The 26626-nt window shown below is 40.7% G+C and overlaps 1 protein-coding gene and 2 long non-coding RNA genes across 3 annotated transcripts; all 3 read left to right on the forward strand.

Annotated features, from left to right (window-relative positions):
• Positions 1-2478: 2478 nt before the first annotated feature.
• Positions 2479-3225, forward strand: LOC148929347 (uncharacterized). The gene has a single exon (XM_089056810.1). It carries the CDS (start codon positions 2479-2481, stop codon positions 3223-3225), a length of 747 nt encoding a protein of 248 aa, XP_088912936.1.
• Positions 3226-19098: 15873 nt separating this feature from the next.
• On the forward strand, positions 19099-20931 carry LOC125197433 (uncharacterized). Its single transcript, XR_007172064.2, has 3 exons — positions 19099-20179; positions 20362-20453; positions 20823-20931. It is a non-coding gene; the product is annotated as an uncharacterized LOC125197433 (long non-coding RNA).
• Positions 20932-21975: 1044 nt separating this feature from the next.
• LOC125197432 (uncharacterized) lies at positions 21976-25368 on the forward strand. The gene is made up of 3 exons (XR_007172063.2): positions 21976-22059; positions 22645-22791; positions 25016-25368. It is a non-coding gene; the product is annotated as an uncharacterized LOC125197432 (long non-coding RNA).
• The last annotated feature ends 1258 nt before the right edge of the window (positions 25369-26626 follow it).

The raw sequence follows: 26626 nt of genomic DNA on the forward strand, positions 1-26626 counted from the left end.
GGCATGATAATTATTGTTGTGATAAAACTGTTTTCGGCAATGAGTCCACTGAGTATGATTATAGTACTCAGCCCTGCATGTGTTTTCCCTATGTGCAGGTTGAGCGGTGACGAGCGGGCAGCGGTGTTGAGTAGGAAATAATAACATGATCTGTTGAAACTTAAGTGTCGTTGTGTCTCCATACATGGCTTCACTTCTCTCTTGGTCGCTTCCGCTTAAATATGGAAACTTGTGATCTGTTGGTTGGGTTAAATTCTTTTATTTCCTGGGAATATTTTGGATATAAAACAGATGAGATTATTTTGGAACCTTTGCTATTTCGGAGCATTTATTGTGATAGCCTTTTGTTGGATTCCATTGCTAAGGCATTATTTTTCTCCTACTTAATTGTTCATTAAATACTCTGGTAAATTGCCTTTAAATGAGACCCTAGCCTATGATCTTTGTTGCATTTAAGTCTTCCTGGATAGCGATCATCATTATTGTTGTACCCTAGAATGGCGGGTCGTTACAGTTGGTATCAGAGCCTCAGTTCTTTCCGCTCTGGACCCAAGAGTCTTGTTGAATTAAAAATCTGAAATTTGTGTAAATTGACTAATTGATAATTGTCGAAGGCTCAACACCGCGACTCGTCTCCGCTCAACTACAACGAATGAGGTAACGAGTATCTCTTGAATATTGATTGAAATGTGAAATGTTGGAAATTTCAATGAATGAAAATTGTTGTGACATTTTGAGATTTTCTTGAAGTATGAAATGATGTATATGCATGGATATGAAATTGCTAAGTGCGACTATGCCAAAAATGATGAATGCGGTTACGCAAATGAAAATGTGTTAAGACTTCTTTGAGTTGAATAAATGAGATGCTATATAATTGCGACGGCTTGATTATGTGATGAACGACATCTAAGAGAATGAGCTTAAGCATGCTGCTATACATAGTTGTAAGTCGTGTCGTGAATGAAAATTTTGTGATAATATCGAACTTGGAGGCATCAAACGCCGAATACGAGGCGAGCGACTTATGAGAACGAATTGCGTATCATCGAAACGCGAATATATATATATATATACAAACCTTTTGTCACGGAAAGGAAATTCCGTTATTTCTTGATATGATATTACTTTCACACCTCCGTCGTTCGACGCATACACACACACATATATATATATATACATATATATATATATATATATATATATATATCCATCATACTCTCGGCATCAGTTTGAAACCTCATACACTATTAATTTTCCGATCCTTGTACTGATGCTGAGGTTTTCCTTTTTGTAGATGCCTAACCGGTATTACGCACCGATGCGAGACCGTTACGCAAAGAATAAGGTTTTCCCTGTTGAAACCTACCAAGAATTTGAGTGGGATGGAAAGTCTTTTCTCCTGACCTTCGTCACCGAATTCTACGACCGCTGGATGGATGCATACACGTATGGATGAGTTACCCATCACGCGGGGATCTCGAGATTGATCCACAGTCTGCCGAGTCCTTGGAGCGAATGGACTGCCCAAGCTGCATTGCCATATACATGGTTCAGTCCGCCAGAGTACAAGCCTCGAGGCGATATAATCGGCTTGATAGGAATGCTACTCCCAGCCATGGCAGCTGTGAGGGATGGACCGCCGCTTAGTCCTCCACCGCACAAGTATCCGCCAGGTCAGGCCCGCCGATGGAGATATCGTCGCGATAAGGAGCCGCATGTTGATCGTGTCCCTACTAGGCCAAGACTTAAGGCTAATGCGGCTAACCCTTTGATCATCCATGGGAATGTGGAGGACATGCGTGCGATAACTCCACCGCCCCCGGATGTTGGTGAATATGGCGAGAATGAGGGACCGGACGAGGAAGGACCTGCTTTGGAAATGGATGAGGACGAGGACCCCGAGGAGGATATGAACGATATCGACTAGGAGTGATAGTCATGGAATATTTGTTTTGCTTCCCCCATGTTTTTGGATTGATTTGCTTGATTTTCTACCCACTTCATTAGTTTTGCTACTCTTTTATTTTTCTGCATTTTGATACTAAGACCTCTATGAGGCAACGTTTTTGATTAATATGCCATGGGGAGATATTTTTGATGCAATAGATTGCCTTTCATACATGGTGTAAATTATCTATCACTATGTTATCACGCCATCACACCATGCCTCTTATCGCACCACCATCTTTGAGTACCTTATGGCGCCCTGTACTCGCCACTCAAATTGTACAACTGCTTCTTAAGTGCAACTACCTTGATGATATGGAACATTGATCTTTTGATGACCTTGACGCAACCTATTTTTTTGTAATAATGATTGACACTACTCTTTGCAATCCGTCTATGTGACGAACTTTTGATATCTTGTGCTTGGCCATATACTCTAAAACAATTGACCCATGAACCTTGTTATTCAACTATACCACGTGACTATTGTTAGAATCATGGGAATATTTTGTGTGTTGATAAATCAGAATGCCACCAAGACGCCACCGAGAACAAACTCCTCAACCGGAGGAAGAGGACAGCGTGTCACAACCCATTCCGCACCCTCCACCTCCTCCGCCTCCGCCGCCTCCGGTCGATCGAGAAATCGTGAAGCTATTTTTGGAGCAAAAGCCACCTGTGTTTGATGGATTGGGAGAACCGACCAAGGCTGAATCTTGGATCCGGGCAATAGAGCGCATCTTCGCGATTTTGAGATGCAACGATAGAGAACGCATGAGTTGTGTGACCCATCAACTGACTGAGGCAGCCGACTTTTGGTGGGATACTAGAACGAAGACTATGCCACGAAACCAAGTAGAGGCGATGACGTGGGAAGGTTTCAAGACGGAAATATACAACAAGTATGTGCCGAAGAGCTATCGGAAAGCAAAGGCATCTGAGTTTCACAATCTGACTCAAGGACGCATGACGGTGACCGAGTACGATCGAGCGCTCAACAGCATGACCCGGTATGCCCTCGATCAAGTCGACACCGACGAGAAGCTGTCCGACAAGTTCCGTGAGGGACTAAGACCCGAGATAAGAATGTCGTTGGCCAGCCGAGGGAGACTCCCCTACACCGAAGCATTAGCACTTGCGCTAGATATTGAGGCAGCAATGCCTAGGGAGAAAGCTAAGGAGAACACTACCTCATCTTTGCCCCCACCGCACTACTCCAGAGAGAAACGGAAGTGGGATGAGCCTAGAACTTCACACGATGAAAAACGGCACTAGTCGAGTCAGCATCGATCCCAGCACGGAGGAGGGCAGCATACGTCTAGCCAGAGAGGAGACTACCGACCTAGGGCACCACAATGCAATGTGTGCTCTGAGTACCATTTCGGAGAATGCCGGTACCAGAACGTGATCAAGTGCTACACTTGTGGAGGAAACAGTCACTTCTCTAGGGAGTGTCCAAATAACAAGGTAGGATCGGGATCGAGACAGAACGATCAGGGATCCCGTCAACAAGCGAGGGCACCGCCGAATGAATCGGGAGGAAATCGCGACCCATCATCGCGGCAACAACAACCTCACCGCCCCAGACTTCCTCCCCAAGCTAGAGCGTTCGCGCTGGAACAGAAGAAGCCAAAGAAAGAGCAAGAGGATCGTGGGAAATGAAACTTGACAGGTATGGGCGAAATTCTCGATATCCCCGTTGTTGTGTTGTTTGACACGAGCGCATCGCACTCGTTTATATCTGAACTATGTGTGCACACTTTGAGCTTGCCTACTAGCAAATCTGAACGTAGAATGATGGTGTCCTCACCAGTAGCAGGAATGATAGAAATATCTAGAACGTGCTCGAACGTAGAAATTGTTATGGGAGAATTTAAGATAGTTGCTCACGACTTGCGAGTCATAAAAATGGAGGATATCAATATAATCTTGGGAATGGACTGGCTGACAACGAACTTTGCGACGATTCGTTGTAAGGAGAGGCAGATATCTCTACAAGCTCCGGGAAGCGAACCCACCATATACCACGGAATCTCGATGAACCGGCGAACCGCCATCATATCCGCGCTTCAGGCGACCGCAATGATGAAAAAAGGGCGAACTGCCTATCTTGTCTACCTCCATGGAGAGGAGAAGGACGAGAAGAAGATGGAAGATGTCGCTGTCGTGCAAGAATTCCCGGACGTTTTTCCAGAAATGTTACCTGGACCACCGCCAGATCGACAATTGGAGTTCACGATTGACCTTGAACCGGGAGCCGCACCCGTATCAAAGGCACCATATCGAATGGCGCCAAAAGAGTTGGAGGAATTAAAGATACAACTCCAGGAACTCATGGACCTAGGTTTCATTAGGCCTAGCGTCTCGCCATGGGGCGCACGAATACTTTTCGTGAAGAAGAAGGACTGGTCGATGAGAATGTGTATCGACTATAGGGAGTTGAACAAATTGACCCTAAAGAACAAGTATCCACTGCCGAGGATAGATGATTTGTTTGATCAACTTCGAGGAGCAGACGTGTTTTCAAAGATGGACTTGAGGTACGGATATCATCAGCTAAGAGTTCAAAGGGAGGACATACCGAAGACCGCATTTCGTACGAGATATGAACACTACGAGTTCGTTGTGATGCCGTTCGGCCTAACGAATGCCCCAGCGGTGTTCATGGACTTGATGAATCGAATATTCCATCCGTACTTGGATAAATTCGTTTTAGTCTTCATAGATGACGTACTAGTCTACAAAGAACGAGAAGGAGCATGAGGAGCACCTACGAATCACGTTGGAGACGTTGAGGACCGAGAAGTTGTACGCCAAATTCAGCAAGTGTGAATTCTGGCTGAAGGAAGTGAACTTTCTAGGACACATTGTGTCGGCAGAAGGAATCCGAGTGGACCCCGCCAAGGTTGAGGCGGTACAACAATGGAAGTCGCCTTCAACACCAAACGAAATTCGAAGTTTCCTAGGATTGGCATGATACTACCGAAGATTCATTGAAGGATTCTCTAAGATAGCGAGACCAATGACGCAACAACTTAAGAAGGGAGTCAAGGTGAATTGGACCCCAGAGTGTGAAGCGAGTTTTCAACTCTTGAAGGAGAAATTGACCACCGCGCCAGTGTTAGCTGTGCCCGAGTCTGGAGTGAATTACGTAGTCTACACCGACGCTTCGAAGGTTGGATTAGGATGCGTATTGATGCAAAATAACAAAGTGATTGCCTACGCGTCACGACAATTAAGACCACACGAGTTGAACTACCCAACACACGATTTGGAGTTAGCAGCAGTGGTACATGCCCTAAAGATTTGGAGGCATCATCTCTACGGAGTTAGATGTGAAATCTTTACGGACCACAAGAGCTTAAAGTATTTCTTCGAGCAGAGAGACTTGAATATGCGACAACGAAGATGGCTCGAACTAGTGAAGGACTACGATTGTAGCATCAACTACCACCCCGACAAAACAAATGTGGTGGCAGATGCTTTGAGCCGTAGAGATCATTCACAAATAGCTACTTTTCTGACGGAAGAGGAGAGCTTGATACGAGAATTTAGCAAAATGCGATTAGAAGTGATAAGAGCACCCGAAACAGTGGAAGGGCGAATTGCCACTTTGGTGGTTAAACCAGATTTGAAAATGAGAATCGTTGCAGCGCAACGGATGGATGCGGAACTAGAGGAAATCCGGATTGAAGTGAGAACCGGTGAATCCGGAAAATTTAGTGAGGAGTCCGACAACGCCCTCATCTTTGAAGGAAGGTTGTGCATGCCAAACAACGAGGAACTTAAGAACGAGATCATGAGCGAAGCTCATGAAACACCATACACTGCCCACCCTGGGAGCACGAAGATGTACCAAGACTTGAAAAAGTCCTTTTGGTGGAATGGCATGAAGAGAGATATCGCGGCATTTTTGGAACGTTGCTTAGCCTGCCAACAGGTGAAGGCATTACATCAACGACCACATGGAAAATTACAACCATTGGAGATACCCGAGTGGAAATGGGAGCACATCGCCATGGATTTTGTGACGGCCTTGCCGAAGACCCTAAATGGGAACACCGCAATCTGGGTGATTATAGATCGACTTACCAAGAGTGCGCATTTCATACCGATTCCGGTAACCCATGGATCGAGCAAGCTGGCTCGGATCTACATAAAGGAGATCGTACGATTGCACGGAGTCCCAATGACAATTACGTCCGATCGTGACCAGAAGTTCACATTGAAATTTTGGATTAGTCTACAGTGCGAGCTTGGAACACGATTGAACTTTAGCACGGCGTTTCCCCCGCAATCCGATGGGCAATCCGAGAGGACGATCCAAACCCTCGAGGATATGTTGAGAGCCGTGATACTCGACCGCAGTGGAAGTTGGGAATCCGTACTACCGCTAATTGAATTTGCTTACAATAACAGCTTCCAAGCAACAATCAACATGGCGCCATATGAAGCCTTATACGGAAGAAAATGTAGATCGCCGCTCTACTGGGATGAAGTTGGAGAGCGACGGGTGCTAGGACCCGATGCGGTCGAAGAGATGGTTGAAGTCGTTCGACAAATTCGTGGGAGAATAAAGGAAGCTCAGGACAGACAAAAGTCATACGCTGACGTCCGACGAACCGACTTACAATTTCAAGCCGGTGATAAGGTTTTTCTTAAAGTGTCCCCGTCGAAAGGGATAACGCGTTTTGGTGTTAAAGGAAAATTGAAACCACGTTTTATCGGGCCTTACGAAATTCTAGAAGAAATAGGACCCGTAGCCTATCGATTGGCGCTACCGCCAAGTCTTGGAAACGTGCACAACGTCTTTCACGTATCGCAGTTGCGAAAATATGTGTTCGATCCGAAGCACGTGATTCACTACGAAGAAGTCGCGTTGAATTCCGACTTGAGCTATGAAGAGAGACCCCAAATGATCTTGGACCGAAAGGTTCAAAATTTGAGAAATAAATTCATTGCTAGCGTGCAAGTACTATGGAGGAACCACGAATATGAAGAAGCCACGTGGGAGCTTGAGGACAAGATGATGGAACTGTACCCGGAACTTTTTCCATGAGGTACCAAATTTCGGGACGAAATTTCTTTTAAAGGTGGTGGAATGTAACGCCCCACTTTTTCAAACCCTAATTTTCGGGTTATAAAATTTTTGCATTAAATGCCTTAAATGCTATGATATGTGGATTAATTGATGAGTGATTAATTACATGATGTCTTTGTGACCTAATTGTGTATGGGAGTTGAGATTGAGTTGAATAGTCAACTTGTTGAAAATATGACATGGCTATTGAATAGCCAAAGATGTGGAAAATATGACGTGGTCGTTGAAAGGTCAATGCATTGAGAAAAGGAAGAGAAAGTAAAGAGATGATTGATTTGGTGTGAATATTTGATGCGGAGTAATATAATTGTGGGGAATTATTTTCCCAAGGGTTGAGTGAGATTAAATAGGATTTTCATAAATATCCTACCCAATTATTTGAAATATTCGACCATCACTATTATTGGAGAAGGAATCCTATTTTCTTGGATTTAATTATTTGCTTGGGATAATTATCCGAATTAAATCCAAAGTCCAATTATACTTTAATTCCACCTTGGAATTTTCGAAAACTCCACCTTTGATTACCATGAGATTTTCGAAAATCTCATATAATAGGGAAGAAGGAATTGTTTATTATATTATTTGATCCCTTATTTATTCTCTTCCATGAATAAATATAAGTATGCTAGAATATCTTACTCCCTCCGTCCGCGAATAGGAGTCCCGATTGGCCATTTTCATCCGTCCGCCATTAGGAGTCCCGGTTAGACATTTTATCTTGGGAGTATAAAAAATGACCCCACTTTTCCCTTAATTTAGAAGCTGCAATTAATTTTAATCCACTTTGATTGCAAATAATAATATAAATGAGTCTCGCATTCCACTATCACACACTTAAATTATTACACTCAAACTTTTCTTTAAACCCACACCCAACTCAACTGGGACTCCTATTCGCGGACGGAGGGAGTACCAAATCTTGTCATATCTAAGAAGATATTGACATATCCTAATTAAATTAGGATTTGAATTTAAATTCCTTGTGGGAGAGGCATAAAAATTGCCTACTACTATTATTTGGGGAGGATTTTATTATTTTATTCTGCTCCGTGATATATTATTCTACTCCGTGAAATATCCAAATTAAATCATAGGCTAATTAAATAGCCTAAGAAATTCGAAATCCTCCCTTTTCTCAACGGTTTTAACGCCAGTTACACCAACAAATCTTTCCAAATCTTTATTTATTTAATTAAAGATATTATTTTTTTGGCACTCTATAAATACATGAGAGATCCTAAACCCTAGCAACACAAATCACGCCTCCCCCACTCCCAAAATTTTGAAACCTCTCTCTCCCACTCTCTCCAAAAATTTCTTCTACTTTCTTCAAGATTTCTTCATCAATTGAGAAGAATCCAAGTTGAAATTCAAAAATTTATTGAAGAATCAAGGCTATAACTTGTTTCTACCGTTCGTTCTTTTGGAAAAGGTATTTTCTATACTAATCTTTCTTCTTCTACCGATCAATCGGTGTTCTTGAGTCCACATGCATTTAGATTGAGTGAAGGGGAATTAAATTGATGAACTTGGGATGCATGTGATAAGTGTGTGTGCGCGACCGAATGTGTGTGTGTGCGTGCACGCCTCGGAAGGCGTGCACATGTGTTGTGTGTGTGTAGAACACTCATGCGCGACACGATTTAATGGTGAATTTGGAGTTGTTATTCGAATAAAAATGATATGCTAATCGTACCTTGATTTTGGATGATGATATTAAAGATTTATCGATGGGAAAAAGGAAAACGTGGGAACATGCATGATTTGAAATCAATGTTCGAAACTGATTTGTGATACGCCTAATTTAAAGGTGATACTTCGCGCTCTCAGCGTGATAAACGAGGAGAAGAGAATACTTTCGAGCTAAGCCGACGAGGTGGGCTTTCTTTTAAAATAAGGACATTGTCCTAAACTGATATTTACAAGAATGAGATATGTGTTATCATGCCTTGATTTGTTTTGTCGTGCCTATCCCTCGTGGCTATGCCATTATTGATTTAATCGAATTCGGATCCTTGTAGAGCCGCAAACTCTACTTGGGTTAGTGTACACCAATGTTAGACCGAGTGCTGGCGTACGGGTCGGCCGGTCTAGTGACCTGGATTGCGGCCGCATTCCTTGTCATGTAGAATGAGGATATGGTAAACGCCGATGTGAAAAATGGTTGCGCGACCGTGATTTTAGATAAATGATATATATATTGCGGTGCCTCGGGCCTTTCTAAAGATAAAACCCCGATGGACACTTGAGAATGGCATGATAATTATTGTTGTGATAAAACTGTTTTCGGCAATGAGTCCACTGAGTATGATTATAGTACTCAGCCCTGCATGTGTTTTCCCTATGTGCAGGTTGAGCGGTGACGAGCGGGCAGCGGTGTTGAGTAGGAAATAATAACATGATCTGTTGAAACTTAAGTGTCGTTGTGTCTCCATACATGGCTTCACTTCTCTCTTGGTCGCTTCCGCTTAAATATGGAAACTTGTGATCTGTTGGTTGGGTTAAATTCTTTTATTTCCTGGGAATATTTTGGATATGAAACAGATGAGATTATTTTGGAACCTTTGCTATTTCGGAGCATTTATTGTGATAGCCTTTTGTTGGATTCCATTGCTAAGGCATTATTTTTCTCCTACTTAATTGTTCATTAAATACTCTGGTAAATTGCCTTTAAATGAGACCCTAGCCTATGATCTTTGTTGCATTTAAGTCTTCCTGGATAGCGATCATCATTATTGTTGTACCCTAGAATGGCGGGTCGTTACAGTTGGTATCAGAGCCTCAGTTCTTTCCGCTCTGGACCCAAGAGTCTTGTTGAATTAAAAATCTGAAATTTGTGTAAATTGACTAATTGATAATTGTCGAAGGCTCAACACCGCGACTCGTCTCCGCTCAACTACAACGAATGAGGTAACGAGTATCTCTTGAATATTGATTGAAATGTGAAATGTTGGAAATTTCAATGAATGAAAATTGTTGTGACATTTTGAGATTTTCTTGAAGTATGAAATGATGTATATGCATGGATATGAAATTGCTAAGTGCGACTATGCCAAAAATGATGAATGCGGTTACGCAAATGAAAATGTGTTAAGACTTCTTTGAGTTGAATAAATGAGATGCTATATAATTGCGACGGCTTGATTATGTGATGAACGACATCTAAGAGAATGAGCTTAAGCATGCTGCTATACATAGTTGTAAGTCGTGTCGTGAATGAAAATTTTGTGATAATATCGAACTTGGAGGCATCAAACGCCGAATACGAGGCGAGCGACTTATGAGAACGAATTGCGTATCATCGAAACGCGAAAATATATATATATATACAAACCTTTTGTCACGGAAAGGAAATTCCGTTATTTCTTGATATGATATTACCTTCACACCTCCGTCGTTCGACGCATACACACACACATATATATATATACATATATATATATATATATATATATCCATCATACTCTCGGCATCAGTTTGAAACCTCATACACTATTAATTTTCCGATCCTTGTACTGATGCTGAGGTTTTTCTTTTTGTAGATGCCTAACCGGTATTACGCACCGATGCGAGACCGTTACGCAAAGAATAAGGTTTTCCCTGTTGAAACCTACCAAGAATTTGAGTGGGATGGAAAGTCTTTTCTCCTGACCTTCGTCACCGAATTCTACGACCGCTGGATGGATGCATACACGTATGGATGAGTTACCCATCACGCGGGGATCTCGAGATTGATCCACAGTCTGCCGAGTCCTTGGAGCGAATGGACTGCCCAAGCTGCATTGCCATATACATGGTTCAGTCCGCCAGAGTACAAGCCTCGAGGCGATATAATCGGCTTGATAGGAATGCTACTCCCAGCCATGGCAGCTGTGAGGGATGGACCGCCGCTTAGTCCTCCACCGCACAAGTATCCGCCAGGTCAGGCCCGCCGATGGAGATATCGTCGCGATAAGGAGCCGCATGTTGATCGTGTCCCTACTAGGCCAAGACTTAAGGCTAATGCGGCTAACCCTTTGATCATCCATGGGAATGTAGAGGACATGCGTGCGATAACTCCACCGCCCCCGGATGTTGGTGAATATGGCGAGAATGAGGAACCGGACGAGGAAGGACCTACTTTGGAAATGGATGAGGACGAGGACCCCGAGGAGGATATGAACGATATCGACTAGGAGTGATAGTCGTGGAATATTTGTTTTGCTTCCCCCATGTTTTTGGATTGATTTGCTTGATTTTCTACCCACTTCATTAGTTTTGCTACTCTTTTATTTTTCTGCATTTTGATACTAAGACCTCTATGAGGCAACGTTTTTGATTAATATGCCATGGGGAGATATTTTTGATGCAATAGATTGCCTTTCATACATGGTGTAAATTATCTATCACTATGTTATCACGCCATCACACCATGCCTCTTATCGCACCACCATCTTTGAGTACCTTATGGCGCCCTGTACTCGCCACTCAAATTGTACAACTGCTTCTTAAGTGCAACTACCTTGATGATATGGAACATTGATCTTTTGATGACCTTGATGCAACCTATTTTTTTGTAATAATGATTGACACTACTCTTTGCAATCCGTCTATGTGACGAACTTTTGATATCTTGTGCTTGGCCATATACTCTAAAACAATTGACCCATGAACCTTGTTATTCAACTATACCACGTGACTATTGTTAGAATCATGGGAATATTTTGTGTGTTGATAAATCAGAATGCCACCAAGACGCCACCGAGAACAAACTCCTCAACCGGAGGAAGAGGACAGTGTGTCACAACCCATTCCGCACCCTCCACCTCCTCCGCCTCCGGTCGATCGAGAAATCGTGAAGCTATTTTTGGAGCAAAAGCCACCTGTGTTTGATGGATTGGGAGAACCGGCCAAGGCTGAATCTTGGATCCGGGCAATAGAGCGCATCTTCGCGATTTTGAGATGCAACGATAGAGAACGCATGAGTTGTGTGACCCATCAACTGACTGAGGCAGCCGACTTTTGGTGGGATACTAGAACGAAGACTATGCCACGAAACCAAGTAGAGGCGATGACGTGGGAAGGTTTCAAGATGGAAATATACAACAAGTATGTGCCGAAGAGCTATCGGAAAGCAAAGGCATCTGAGTTTCACAATCTGACTCAAGGACGCATGACGGTGACCGAGTACGATCGAGCGCTCAACAGCATGACCCGGTATGCCCTCGATCAAGTCGACACCGACGAGAAGCTGTCCGACAAGTTCCGTGAGGGACTAAGACCCGAGATAAGAATGTCGTTGGCCAGCCGAGGGAGACTCCCCTACACCGAAGCATTAGCACTTGCGCTAGATATTGAGGCAGCAATGCCTAGGGAGAAAGCTAAGGAGAACACTACCTCATCTTTGCCCCCACCGCACTACTCCAGAGAGAAACGGAAGTGGGATGAGCCTAGAACTTCACACGATGAAAAACGGCACTAGTCGAGTCAGCATCGATCCCAGCACGGAGGAGGGCAGCATACGTCTAGCCAGAGAGGAGACTACCGACCTAGGGCACCACAATGCAATGTGTGCTCTGAGTACCATTTCGGAGAATGCCGGTACCAGAACGTGATCAAGTGCTACACTTGTGGAGGAAACAGTCACTTCTCTAGGGAGTGTCCAAATAACAAGGTAGGATCGGGATCGAGACAGAACGATCAGGGATCCCGTCAACAAGCGAGGGCACCGCCGAATGAATCGGGAGGAAATCGCGACCCATCATCGCGGCAACAACAACCTCACCGCCCCAGACTTCCTCCCCAAGCTAGAGCGTTCGCGCTGGAACAGAAGAAGCCGAAGAAAGAGCAAGAGGATCGTGGGAAATGAAACTTGACAGGTATGGGCGAAATTCTCGATATCCCCATTGTTGTGTTGTTTGACACGAGCGCATCGCACTCGTTTATATCTGAACTATGTGTGCACACTTTGAGCTTGCCTACTAGCAAATCTGAACGTAGAATGATGGTGTCCTCACCAGTAGCAGGAATGATAGAAATATCTAGAACGTGCTCGAACGTAGAAATTGTTATGGGAGAATTTAAGATAGTTGCTCACGACTTGCGAGTCATAAAAATGGAGGATATCAATATAATCTTGGGAATGGACTGGCTGACAACGAACTTTGCGACGATTCGTTGTAAGGAGAGGCAGATATCTCTACAAGCTCCGGGAAGCGAACCCACCATATACCACGGAATCTCGATGAACCGACGAACCGCCATCATATCCGCGCTTCAGGCGACCGCAATGATGAAAAAAGGGCGAACTGCCTATCTTGTCTACCTCCATGGAGAGGAGAAGGACGAGAAGAAGATGGAAGATGTCGCTGTCGTGCAAGAATTCCCGGACGTTTTTCCAGAAATGTTACCTGGACCACCGCCAGATCGACAATTGGAGTTCACGATTGACCTTGAACCGGGAGCCGCACCCGTATCAAAGGCACCATATCGAATGGCGCCAAAAGAGTTGGAGGAATTAAAGATACAACTCCAGGAACTCATGGACCTAGGTTTCATTAGGCCTAGCGTCTCGCCATGGGGCGCACGAATACTTTTCGTGAAGAAGAAGGACTGGTCGATGAGAATGTGTATCGACTATAGGGAGTTGAACAAATTGACCCTAAAGAACAAGTATCCACTGCCGAGGATAGATGATTTGTTTGATCAACTTCGAGGAGCAGACGTGTTTTCAAAGATGGACTTGAGGTACGGATATCATCAGCTAAGAGTTCAAAGGGAGGACATACCGAAGACCGCATTTCGTACGAGATATGAACACTACGAGTTCGTTGTGATGCCGTTCGGCCTAACGAATGCCCCAGCGGTGTTCATGGACTTGATGGATCGAATATTCCATCCGTACTTGGATAAATTCGTTTTAGTCTTCATAGATGACGTACTAGTCTACAAAGAACGAGAAGGAGCATGAGGAGCACCTACGAATCACGTTGGAGACGTTGAGGACCGAGAAGTTGTACGCCAAATTCAGCAAGTGTGAATTCTGGCTGAAGGAAGTGAACTTTCTAGGACACATTGTGTCGGCAGAAGGAATCCGAGTGGACCCCGCCAAGGTTGAGGCGGTACAACAATGGAAGTCGCCTTCAACACCAAACGAAATTCGAAGTTTCCTAGGATTGGCATGATACTACCGAAGATTCATTGAAGGATTCTCTAAGATAGCGAGACCAATGACGCAACAACTTAAGAAGGGAGTCAAGGTGAATTGGACCCCAGAGTGTGAAGCGAGTTTTCAACTCTTGAAGGAGAAATTGACCACCGCGCCAGTGTTAGCTGTGCCCGAGTCTGGAGTGAATTACGTAGTCTACACCGACGCTTCGAAGGTTGGATTAGGATGCGTATTGATGCAAAATAACAAAGTGATTGCCTACGTGTCACGACAATTAAGACCACACGAGTTGAACTACCCAACACACGATTTGGAGTTAGCAGCAGTGGTACATGCCCTAAAGATTTGGAGGCATCATCTCTACGGAGTTAGATGTGAAATCTTTACGGACCACAAGAGCTTAAAGTATTTCTTCGAGCAGAGAGACTTGAATATGCGACAACGAAGATGGCTCGAACTAGTGAAGGACTACGATTGTAGCATCAACTACCACCCCGACAAAACAAATGTGGTGGCAGATGCTTTGAGCCGTAGAGATCATTCACAAATAGCTACTTTTCTGACGGAAGAGGAGAGCTTGATACGAGAATTTAGCAAAATGCGATTAGAAGTGATAAGAGCACCCGAAACAGTGGAAGGGCGAATTGCCACTTTGGTGGTTAAACCAGATTTGAAAATGAGAATCGTTGCAGCGCAACGGATGGATGCGGAACTAGAGGAAATCCGGATTGAAGTGAGAACCGGTGAATCCGGAAAATTTAGTGAGGAGTCCGACAACGCCCTCATCTTTGAAGGAAGGTTGTGCATGCCAAACAACGAGGAACTTAAGAACGAGATCATGAGCGAAGCTCATGAAACACCATACACTGCCCACCCTGGGAGCACGAAGATGTACCAAGACTTGAAAAAGTCCTTTTGGTGGAATGGCATGAAGAGAGATATCGCGGCATTTTTGGAACGTTGCTTAGCCTGCCAACAGGTGAAGGCATTACATCAACGACCACATGGAAAATTACAACCATTGGAGATACCCGAGTGGAAATGGGAGCACATCGCCATGGATTTTGTGACGGCCTTGCCGAAGACCCTAAATGGGAACACCGCAATCTGGGTGATTATAGATCGACTTACCAAGAGTGCGCATTTCATACCGATTCCGGTAACCCATGGATTGAGCAAGCTGGCTCGGATCTACATAAAGGAGATCGTACGATTGCACGGAGTCCCAATGACAATTACGTCCGATCGTGACCAGAAGTTCACATTGAAATTTTGGATTAGTCTACAGTGCGAGCTTGGAACACGATTGAACTTTAGCACGGCGTTTCCCCCGCAATCCGATGGGCAATCCGAGAGGACGATCCAAACCCTCGAGGATATGTTGAGAGTCGTGATACTCGACCGCAGTGGAAGTTGGGAATCCGTACTACCGCTAATTGAATTTGCTTACAATAACAGCTTCCAAGCAACAATCAACATGGCGCCATATGAAGCCTTATACGGAAGAAAATGTAGATCGCCGCTCTACTGGGATGAAGTTGGAGAGCGACGGGTGCTAGGACCCGATGCGATCGAAGAGATGGTTGAAGTCGTTCGACAAATTCGTGGGAGAATAAAGGAAGCTCAGGACAGACAAAAGTCATACGCTGACGTCCGACGAACCGACTTACAATTTCAAGCCGGTGATAAGGTTTTTCTTAAAGTGTCCCCGTCGAAAGGGATAACGCGTTTTGGTGTTAAAGGAAAATTGAAACCACGTTTTATCGGGCCTTACGAAATTCTAGAAGAAATAGGACCCGTAGCCTATCGATTGGCGCTACCGCCAAGTCTTGGAAACGTGCACAACGTCTTTCACGTATCGCAGTTGCGAAAATATGTGTTCGATCCGAAGCACGTGATTCACTACGAAGAAGTCGCGTTGAATTCCGACTTGAGCTATGAAGAGAGACCCCAAATGATCTTGGACCGAAAGGTTCAAAATTTGAGAAATAAATTCATTGCTAGCGTGCAAGTACTATGGAGGAACCACGAATATGAAGAAGCCACGTGGGAGCTTGAGGACAAGATGATGGAACTGTACCCGGAACTTTTTCCATGAGGTACCAAATTTCGGGACGAAATTTCTTTTAAAGGTGGTGGAATGTAACGCCCCACTTTTTCAAACCCTAATTTTCGGGTTATAAAATTTTTGCATTAAATGCCTTAAATGCTATGATATGTGGATTAATTGATGAGTGATTAATTACATGATGTCTTTGTGACCTAATTGTGTATGGGAGTTGAGATTGAGTTGAATAGTCAACTTGTTGAAAATATGACATGGCTATTGAATAGTCAAAGATGTGGAAAATATGACGTGGTCGTTGAAAGGTCAATGCATTGAGAAAAGGAAGAGAAAGTAAAGAGATGATTGATTTGGTGTGAATATTTGATGCGGAGTAATATAATTGTGGGGAATTATTTTCCCAAGGGTTGAGTGAGATTAAATAGGATTTTCATAAATATCCTACCCAATGATTTGAAATATTCGACCATCACTATTATTGGAGAAGGAATCCTATTTTCTTGGATTTAATTATTTGCTTGGGATAATTATCCGAATTAAATCCAAAGTCCAATTATACTTTAATTCCACCTTGGAATTTTTGAAAACTCCACCTTTGATTACCATGAGATTTTCGAAAATCTCATATAATAGGGAAGAAGGAATTGTTTATTATATTATTTGATCCCTTATTTATTCTCTTCCATGAATAAATATAAGTATGCTAGAATATCTTACCAAATCTTGCCATATCTAAGAAGATATTGCCATATCCTAATTAAATTAGGATTTGAATTTAAATTCCTTGTGGGAGAGGCATAAAAATCGCCTACTACTATTATTTGGGGAGGATTTTATTATTTTATTCTGCTCCGTGATATATTATTCTACTCCGTGAAATATCCAAATTAAATCATAGGCTAATTAAATAGCCTAAGAAATTCGAAATCCTCCCTTTTCTCAACGGTTTTAACGCCAGTTACACCAACAAATCTTTCCAAATCTTTATTTATTTAATTAAAGATATTATTTCTTTGGCACTCTATAGATACATGAGAGATCCTAAACCCTAGCAACATAAATCACGCCTCCCCCACTCCCAAAATTTCGAAACCTCTCTCTCCCACTCTCTCCAAAATTTCTTCTACTTTCTTCAAGATTTCTTCATCAATTGAGAAGAATCCAAGTTGAAATTCAAGAATTTATTGAAGAATCAAGGCTATAACTTGTTTCTACCGTTCGTTCTTTTGGAAAAGGTATTTTCTATACTAATCTTTCTTCTTCTACCGATCAATCGGTGTTCTTGAGTCCACATGCATTTAGATTGAGTGAAGGGGAATTAAATTGATGAACTTGGGATGCATGTGATAAGTGTGTGTGTGTGTGACCGAGTGTGTGTATGTGCGTGCACGCCTCGAAAGGCGTGCACATGTGTTGTGCGCGACACGATTTAATGGTGAATTTGGAGTTGTTATTCGAATAAAAATGATATGCTAATCGTACCTTGATTTTGGATGATGATATTAAAGATTTATCGATGGGAAAAAGGAAAACGTGGGAACATACATGATTTGAAATCAATGTTCGAAACTGATTTGTGATACGCCTAATTTAAAGGTGATACTTCGCGCTCTCAGTGTGATAAACGAGGAGAAGAGAATACTTTCGAGCTAAGCCGACGAGGTGGGCTTTCTTTTAAAATAAGGACATTGTCCTAAACTGATATTTACAAGAATGAGATATGTGTTATCATGCCTTGATTTGTTTTGTCGTGCCTATCCCTCGTGGCTATGCCATTATTGATTTAATCGAATTCGGATCCTTGTAGAGCCGCAAACTCTACTTGGGTTAGTGTACACCAATGTTAGACCGAGTGTTGGCGTACGGGTCGGCCGGTCTAGTGACCTGGATTGCGGCCGCATTCCTTGTCATGTAGAATGAGGATATGGTAAACGCCGATGTGAAAAATGGTTGCGCGACCGTGATTTTGGATAAATGATATATATATTGTGGTGCCTCGGGCCTTTCTAAAGATAAAACCCCGATGGACACTTGAGAATGGCATGATAATTATTGTTGTGATAAAACTGTTTTCGGCAATGAGTCCACTGAGTATGATTATAGTACTCAGCCCTGCATGTGTTTTCCCTATGTGCAGGTTGAGCGGTGACGAGCGAGCAGCGGTGTTGAGTAGGAAATAATAACATGATCTGTTGAAACTTAAGTGTCGTTGTGTCTCCATACATGGCTTCACTTCTCTCTTGGTCGCTTCCGCTTAAATATGGAAACTTGTGATCTGTTGGTTGGGTTAAATTCTTTTATTTCCTGGGAATATTTTGGATATGAAACAGATGAGATTATTTTGGAACCTTTGCTATTTCGGAGCATTTATTGTGATAGCCTTTTGTTGGATTCCATTGCTAAGGCATTAATCTTTTCCTACTTAATTGTTTTTTAAATACTCTGGTAAATTGTCTTTAAATAAGACCCTAGCCTATGATCTTTGTTGCATTTAAGTCTTCCTAGATAGCGATCGCCATTATTATTGTACCCTAGAATGGCGGGTCGTTACAATCTATAACCTGGAAATGGTGAAAGACAAAGAAGAGGCTCAGAAAGCTAAAATATCTCAGAAGAGAAAGTTAACCGAGCTGAGTTTTGAATGGGATGCAGATAGAAAAGGTGAAGCAAATAATGATGAGGCTGTGCTGGACAGCCTTGAACCTCACTCGGGCATGAAGATGTTAAAGATTGCAGGATTCAAAGGCAAAGATGACACGTATGTCTTTGATAGGGGGGCTGATTGAGATAACACTTAGCGGAGGATGTGAAGAAATCCCATAGCTGGGGCAGTTGCCAAATCTCAAGTGTCTTAGTTTGAGGGGATTGTGCAGAGTGACGCGCATAAAATCTTCTTTCTATGGGAATAAAGTTATAGGTGACAGTGTTCCAGCACTTGAAACCCTCTTATTGACAGGTATGTCTGAACTGGAAAAAATAGAAGATGTTGGCCTGAATATGAAGAGGGTATTTCCAAGGCTTAAATCCTTGAAAATCTACGGGTGCCACAAATTGGAATATATGTCTCCCAAGTTGGTTACTCGTTCAGGCTTTTGGTCTCAAAGAAATGGATGTAAGAAATTGCTCTAAATTGAGTGCTTTACCAGATCATCTAGATAACCTCAATTCACTAGAGTCGTTGACTATAAAAGGTTGTCAAAATCTGAAGTCAATAGTGAACCCAGAGAGTCGACGGGAGTTAACATCCCTTTGTAGTTTGGAGATTCGTGAATGCCAAAAGCTGACGGATATTCTAGAGTCACATGCACCTTCGCTCAAGAAAGTGTCTTTGGTGGAACTAAAAAGCCTAGGGAATATATCTAAGTTTCTTGATACCTTGGAACAGTACTCACCTTTGCTAGCACAACTGACAATTGTAGGTATACCTAAGTTCATATCCTATTATGAGAAATGGCAATTCAACAATCAGCGAAAATTAGAGATTGATGTTTCTATGGAGTTGTCAAGCGGGATTTGTGATGTCATGAAGAAGACAGTTGACATCATGCTGCAAAGCTGCCGCTCATCACTTGGTGAGCTAAAGTTGACAGGGCTGGAAATTTGGGATGTGGTGCCTGAATCAATTCCACATTTCGCTGCTCCTGATACTACTGCCCTTTATAGTTTAGAGTTGGAGAATTTTGGAGTAACTGAGTTGCCTAAATGGTTTAAGGATCTCTCATGTCTGAAAAAGTTATGTCTATCAAATTTTCCAAAGTTGACACATCTGCCCTCGATGAAGCACTTCAACGAATTGCAGGAGTTCCACATATGCAATTGTCCAAAAATAAATATGGAATATGAGGGGCTCAAGATTTACCGTCGCTGTGCCATCTATGTTAATCGTGACCCGCTTTAGATCCCCTCCTCAATTGTAAGTACTTCATCCGTCCTTTTAAACTATTGTTCATTTTGTCATTTTCGTCAATCCCTCAAACTTACTTTGTCTTCCTATGTCTATACACTACCCTTTGTTTTTCATACTATTTCAATTTATTTACATGAAAGCCAAACATGTCGCACACACTTAACTGACATTTATAATCAAATGCAAAGATCATCTGTCTATGCCGAGAAGAAATCGACAATGTTTCAAGGGACGGAGGATGAAAATATTGTTACTAGCTACTATTATTACCATCAGCTAAGTATGTCATTTCTTACATCTTATTCCATCCGTCCACAAAAAATAGATCACTTTTGTCATTTTGGGACGTCCATAAAAAATAGATCACTTTCTAAAAATAGAAAGTTTATCTCTCATACTTTTCTCACTTTTTCTTCCCTCTCTCATACTTTACTCACTTTTTCTCCCTATACTTTACCTACTTTTTCTCCTCATCTCTACTTTACCAATTCTACATTAAAACTCGTGCCGAACAACAATAGATCTATTGTTTGTGGACGGAGGGAGTATGAAATAAAGTACTTAATCTATGATACCTAGCTAACTTCTAACAACATTAATTTATAGCATTACAGTTTTCGTGTGGTTTTTGTGGCTGGAATTGTTGAAGGTTGATCCAGTTACAGATTATCATGACTTGCTATCCTATCACATTGTGTTCAGTCATAAGAAAATATAGGTTGGTTTTTTCACTTTATTGACAATGAGGAGAAACGCTAACTAAAGTCGAAGATCATTATAATTTGTTTCCTAATAAAAGAAAAATGATTTTTGTTAAATTTTTATTGACAGGTGAATTGTAGAGCTAAATAATCTTTTGGATGTTCTCTAGTACTCCTACTTTATATTGCAAAAACATTATTTCTTTTATTTAATGAGGAAAAAACATTTTGTCATATATGATTTTCCTTTTTTTTGTTGAATATAATATGGGCAAGCAAGTCCATTATTCAAAATTATAGAAATGATGGACTATTTGGTGGACCTCAGATCACGTAAGACCACTCAATTAATTTCTTTGTAGAATAAGTAATTACTTAGTCCACATAAATATTGATAATCTATCTGCATTATTAGGCAACATAAGTAATTTCTTTGTATATATATCGTATATTCGATATATAACGTAATTTTTGATACGGTACGACATCTCACTATGTGATTTTTCATATACCTTGGTATATATACCGAATACACAGTGTATTATGAATAATACTTTGAATATGTTTCTAAAAAATCCTAAATACTTTAAAAAAGAAACCCTAAATACTAAATACTCTTTCAATCCTTTCTCTCCCAAAATACGGTAGTTACACAATTCATGCAAAATGTTTCATCTTTGTTTCATGTTAGTAAAATGTTTAAAGTTTGCATAAATTATACTCCTACCGTAGAAAAAGTTCCATCCTCGTTCCAGTTAATACATTTCGTCATACTCCATATGTTTGGACGTCGTTAACTCTTTAGTTACGTGGTGTACAAAACATGAATCAATGATAAAAATTTTGTATTAAGATAGAATTTTTGTAAAAATTTGAAACAATGTTGAAACATTTTGTACTCTACGTAAACAAAGATTTAACAACATTCAAGCATAAATAGCATAATGTATTATAATAATATAATGAAATACGAATGGAATTTTTGTATTATGATATATGTAAACTTTCAAATTTTTTATAACAAATGTGAAATTTTTTGTATGAGTTATGTATAATGTACCCCAAATGCCCACTGACGCCACATGTCTCACTTTTCTGGCGGAACTCAGCATCGCAGCCTCACCTCAGCCCTGACGTCTCGCCTCAACCTTGACGCCTTGCCCGTCTTAGTGCATCACAAATACGGTACAGATTAATTAGCAGGATGAACATATGGGGTAAAAAAATAAGTGACCCAATATTATAAGGACATGAGTAAATGTTAGTGGTGTTTGTTTGAGGGTTTTTTCAAATTCGTCGTGACTGGCAGGTATCCAGAATGGAATGAAATTATGATCATATTCTAGAGCTTGATAATAACTTGAATAATCCAGGGATGAATCTGGCAGTAAAAGTAAAATATGTTGCTACAAATACTGCTACTTGGAATTGAAGAATGTTTTCTATTCCTTTAACACATTTATTTGGATTTTAATCCATATACCACTCTAATCTAATTTAAATTGTCTTTTCAAGCTTACAGCCAATATTGGTTTTGTATGTGTAGGAGAAGTTTGTAATGATAGTACTTTGCATGTTTGCATATAATTTTGAAAGATGAGCATGAGCAGTAGTACCTTTTTGTCATGATGATTGAATTTTGACTCAATTTTGTATGAAGTATCTAAGTATAAAATTTGAGTCTTCAGCTTAATTAGAAAGCATGATCAGGTGGTGTCGGTTATTGCTTATCATCTTGGTTTACGTTTGCATTACGTCTGCTGTCTGCAGATCTGTTCATCTTGTGGGCAACATGCATGGCCACCCTTTTAAGAACTACCCTAACCAGAATGAAGAGTCAACAGATAGGAGATCATGTTACAATCGTGGAGAGATGGGGCATTTTATGACTCCACTGCAGCCAACCTCTTCAAGATGGTATGATTATTAAATCTTATAGTACTATGGAATTTATAAGATGAATTTTTCATTATGTGTCATCATCCCGTCAATATCAATTATAACTGTCTTAGAGTCAATATGGAAGCTATGGTATTTCCATGTTCATTGTGGAGAGCTTAGAGATTTAGGAAAAGTTTAATTATATATAGTCTAGCCATAGGATGTAATTGTTTTTTATTTTCAGTTTTTATAATGTCAAGATTGTCAAGTATTCAGTGTTGCTTTCTCTAATTGTTTACAATTTCATTTTATGAAGAGTGTTGATGATCAAGGTTTTGTGCGTGGTAGGGCTTAGGCTAACACTTTTCTTTTCTATTTGTGTGCTTGCTTCAACTGGTCAGGAGGGTACTAAATCTAGTCTTGTCATTGGGTCTGTGCATAAACCTTGTATCAAAACTTCAACACACTTTATTGGCTAGTATAGCAGAGTAAGGATTGACCCACGGAGATGGATAAGACGTGATACACTTGTGACGATATCTCGGAAAGAGTTGGCTTGCTGCCACACTTTTTGTGGGTTGAACTAACTAGTTTTGGCTTTGACTGAAACAAAATCTCTACCTAAACTGACCACAAGGTCGAGTGTGACTCAAAATGCAACATGCTATAAATGGTGTGCATGAATGTGAAAGACTTAATTGTGCCCTTGGAATCAAAAGCTGTTGGACGAAACTTGCTAAAATTTGACTGGACAAAAGATAAAAGCACCTAGACACAGAAAAGATGAAAAATAAAAGGTACAAAAGCATAAAGTACACATATTCGGTGCCAAGCAAAACCAACAGAAATTAACAATCTCCATGGATGATTTCTTGAGCTCAAATATATAAGTGCAGTATTTAACTTGAAAACAAGAACGGAAACAAGATAAATTAAGATCTATGTAAATTGGTCAGCAGACGAGAGCAACGAAAACAAGCAGGATTGAAACCAAGCATTTTCTCTTACTTTGACCGGTTAAAACATGCAAAACTGCTTGGAAACGACGATCTACTTAAAACTAGACATTACTAAGCAAACATCAAAATTCAAGTTAAGAATAACACATGATAAACCAAACAAAATCTTCATACCATAAACAAATCAAGATCCCAAGGTTCAAACAACGAAATGATATCAAACACAAGATTAACTCCAGAAATCTGGAAACTAAACAATAGCAATGTTAAAAACTGAAATGAAATGCAAACTGCTGATAATTAGAACGACTGGAATAAAACAGGCACGATGAACCCTCCTCCGGCGGGCGACCGAAGGCTTCAAGTGGTTTTTGGAATGAGTCCGAGTGAAAGATGGTAAGTGATGAACGAAAATTGAAGATTGTGTTATTTCATTTCATGTTAAGCTCTCTATTAATAGGACGTCTTGGCCTCAATCCCTAGGGATACTTCTCTCTTGCTTTGACATTTTTTCCCTTCGGAATTTTCTAAGCTAGCCTCATCCTCTTGTGCATCCTACTGACCAATTTGCACCTTTTTGCTTCTTTTCACTTGATTTTCCTTCGACACCCCTTGCACGCGTTTCGACCCTTTTCCTACACACTTAGCACCTAAATTGCACATATTATCTATTTAAGCACCTTCAAACTGACCAGAAACCAATGCACAAAACTCGACTTATCAAGTGTGTATGATTCTTATTTATGATGGCTATTAATAAATTCTAGAGTATAGGGTATATATGATGCATAAATTATGAAATATTATAGTCATAGCTTGATATAGTTATTGGTGTTCAAGATGGTGCAAGTTTTGGAGTTTTTAAAAAAAATTCCCCTAGTAGTTCCTAACTTTAAAGGTTGATTATGCTTTATTTTTCGTATGAGTTGAGATACCAATAATAATCCCACGGTAGTTCCTAACTTAGCCCACCACTCATATAATAAAGACCTAGCGAATTGTGGGGTCCATTTTTTTAATAGAGAGTATTTATTTTTAGGACACAGACCAAAAGAAGAAAAAAGAAATTTCTATTTTTAGGAAACATAGTAGTATATATTTTTGCTAGTTGTAAGAAATTTGAAATATCAGGAATTCTCACAAGTAGCGGTGGTCACTGTTGAAAATAGGCAATCACTTGGATAGTTATCGTATCCCATACTAGTCTAAATCCGGTTGGTCTTTAACCTAGTCAAATATCAAGAATTCTCATTAGTACTCTTTTCATTTTCTGCTTTCGATATATTTGTATTTTGGAGCAGATATCTGTTGCAAGGAAGAAGTGAGTATAGAGAAAAGAAGTGCAACCGCAACTTAGTTACTAGCTCAATTAACTAAAGTGACACCTCATCAAATACGGTTATACCGGTTGGGAGCTAACAACTTGATAGCTGGAGCTGGAGAGAGAAGAAGCGGTAGCACGAAGAGTATAAGACAAGAGAGAGGAGGCGATTAGAGCATTCATTCTTGAATTTGATGTATATTGAGAGTAGGTCTCGAGAGTCCGGAGATTCTATTTGAATGTATCGTGTATCTTTCTCAATTGTATCATTCCTATCTTGTACTCCCTCCGTCCAAGGAAGATAACCCATTTTTAGGGCGGTACATGATTTTGTGCAATTTTATTTTATGTGTTAAATGAAGAGAATAGAGTAAGAGAGAGTAATAAAGTGGAGATAAAGGTATTTCTTTTTTTGGTAATGAATTATCTTGGTTGAAACAAATCAAAAGAGAAAATGAGTAATTTTCAGTGGGAGGGATAGAATGAGTACTTTCTTCCTATATTGAGTATTGACAGGAATTATTTGCAACAATCTTTTGTATGCTCTACCAGCGGGGTACGAACACAAGACTATGCAGATAATATCTTAATCAAAACCTGAAATTTAATTAGGGTAGGTAGTTAGAATTTTAATCAGGACAATTGAGTAACTTTTAGTGTATGAAAGTTAATTTTACTATTAATAAGTTATACTACTGCCTTGGTTCCATAATAAGAGTTCACTTTTATTAGTGTTATACTAATGAATTTGAGTGGAATGAGTTAGTGGAATGTGAGATCTACTTACTATTTATAGTAAAAGTACTAAAATGATAAAAGTGAACTCTTATTGTGGGACAGACTAAAATGATAAAAGTGAACTCTTATTGTGAGACGTAGGTAGTAGTAGTTAAAAGTAAATTTTTTTTGTATCAAGAATAGAAGTTAGGACTTAGGAGTACTAATGTTTTTTTTAACTATCCCACTTTAATTACTCCTACTACGGAGTGCTAATATATAGATAGTCAACCTAAGGTCAAGAGGTATATCAAATTAATTTAATTTGACTAATCCAAGTCCCCTGTTAAAACGTAATAGCCAAATTACTATTACTACTATTTGTTTTAAATTACACGCACTCCGCGAACTTTCTTTACCGCATTCATATGTTTTAACACAAGCTGAATCTCTATCGACTACCTACAACTAACCTACAACTTTTAAATAAGGAGTACATTGATTTTTAATTATCTACTAAGTACTACTATCAATTACAGACTCACAGTTCTGTATTTTGTAACTCCAATTGTTATGGTCAAATCTCAGTGTTTCCATTAGTCCATATGTCATAAAGATTTGTACCTTAAGCAATTTAAGTCGTCGACCAACCAAGGTCCAAGATGATAGTAAAAATTACTGTAAAAGAGAAGCAGCAGATCCAGATCTAGATCTAGAGAAGAGAACTCACTCACAAATTAAAATACTTAGAAGATGCTGCCTGTTTAACACACCTCCAAGGCTTCAATTCAATATATCCTGCTTCGTTTCATTTCTACCTCACTTGCTGTAAGTATGTATATATACTAGTACCAGTATTTAAGAATATACTCCC

The sequence above is a fragment of the Salvia hispanica genome, chromosome 4 (genome assembly GCF_029641045.1).
Source record: "Salvia hispanica isolate PSC_SH4W2 chromosome 4, Shi_PSC_v1, whole genome shotgun sequence".
NCBI classification, from domain to species: domain Eukaryota; kingdom Viridiplantae; phylum Streptophyta; class Magnoliopsida; order Lamiales; family Lamiaceae; genus Salvia; species Salvia hispanica.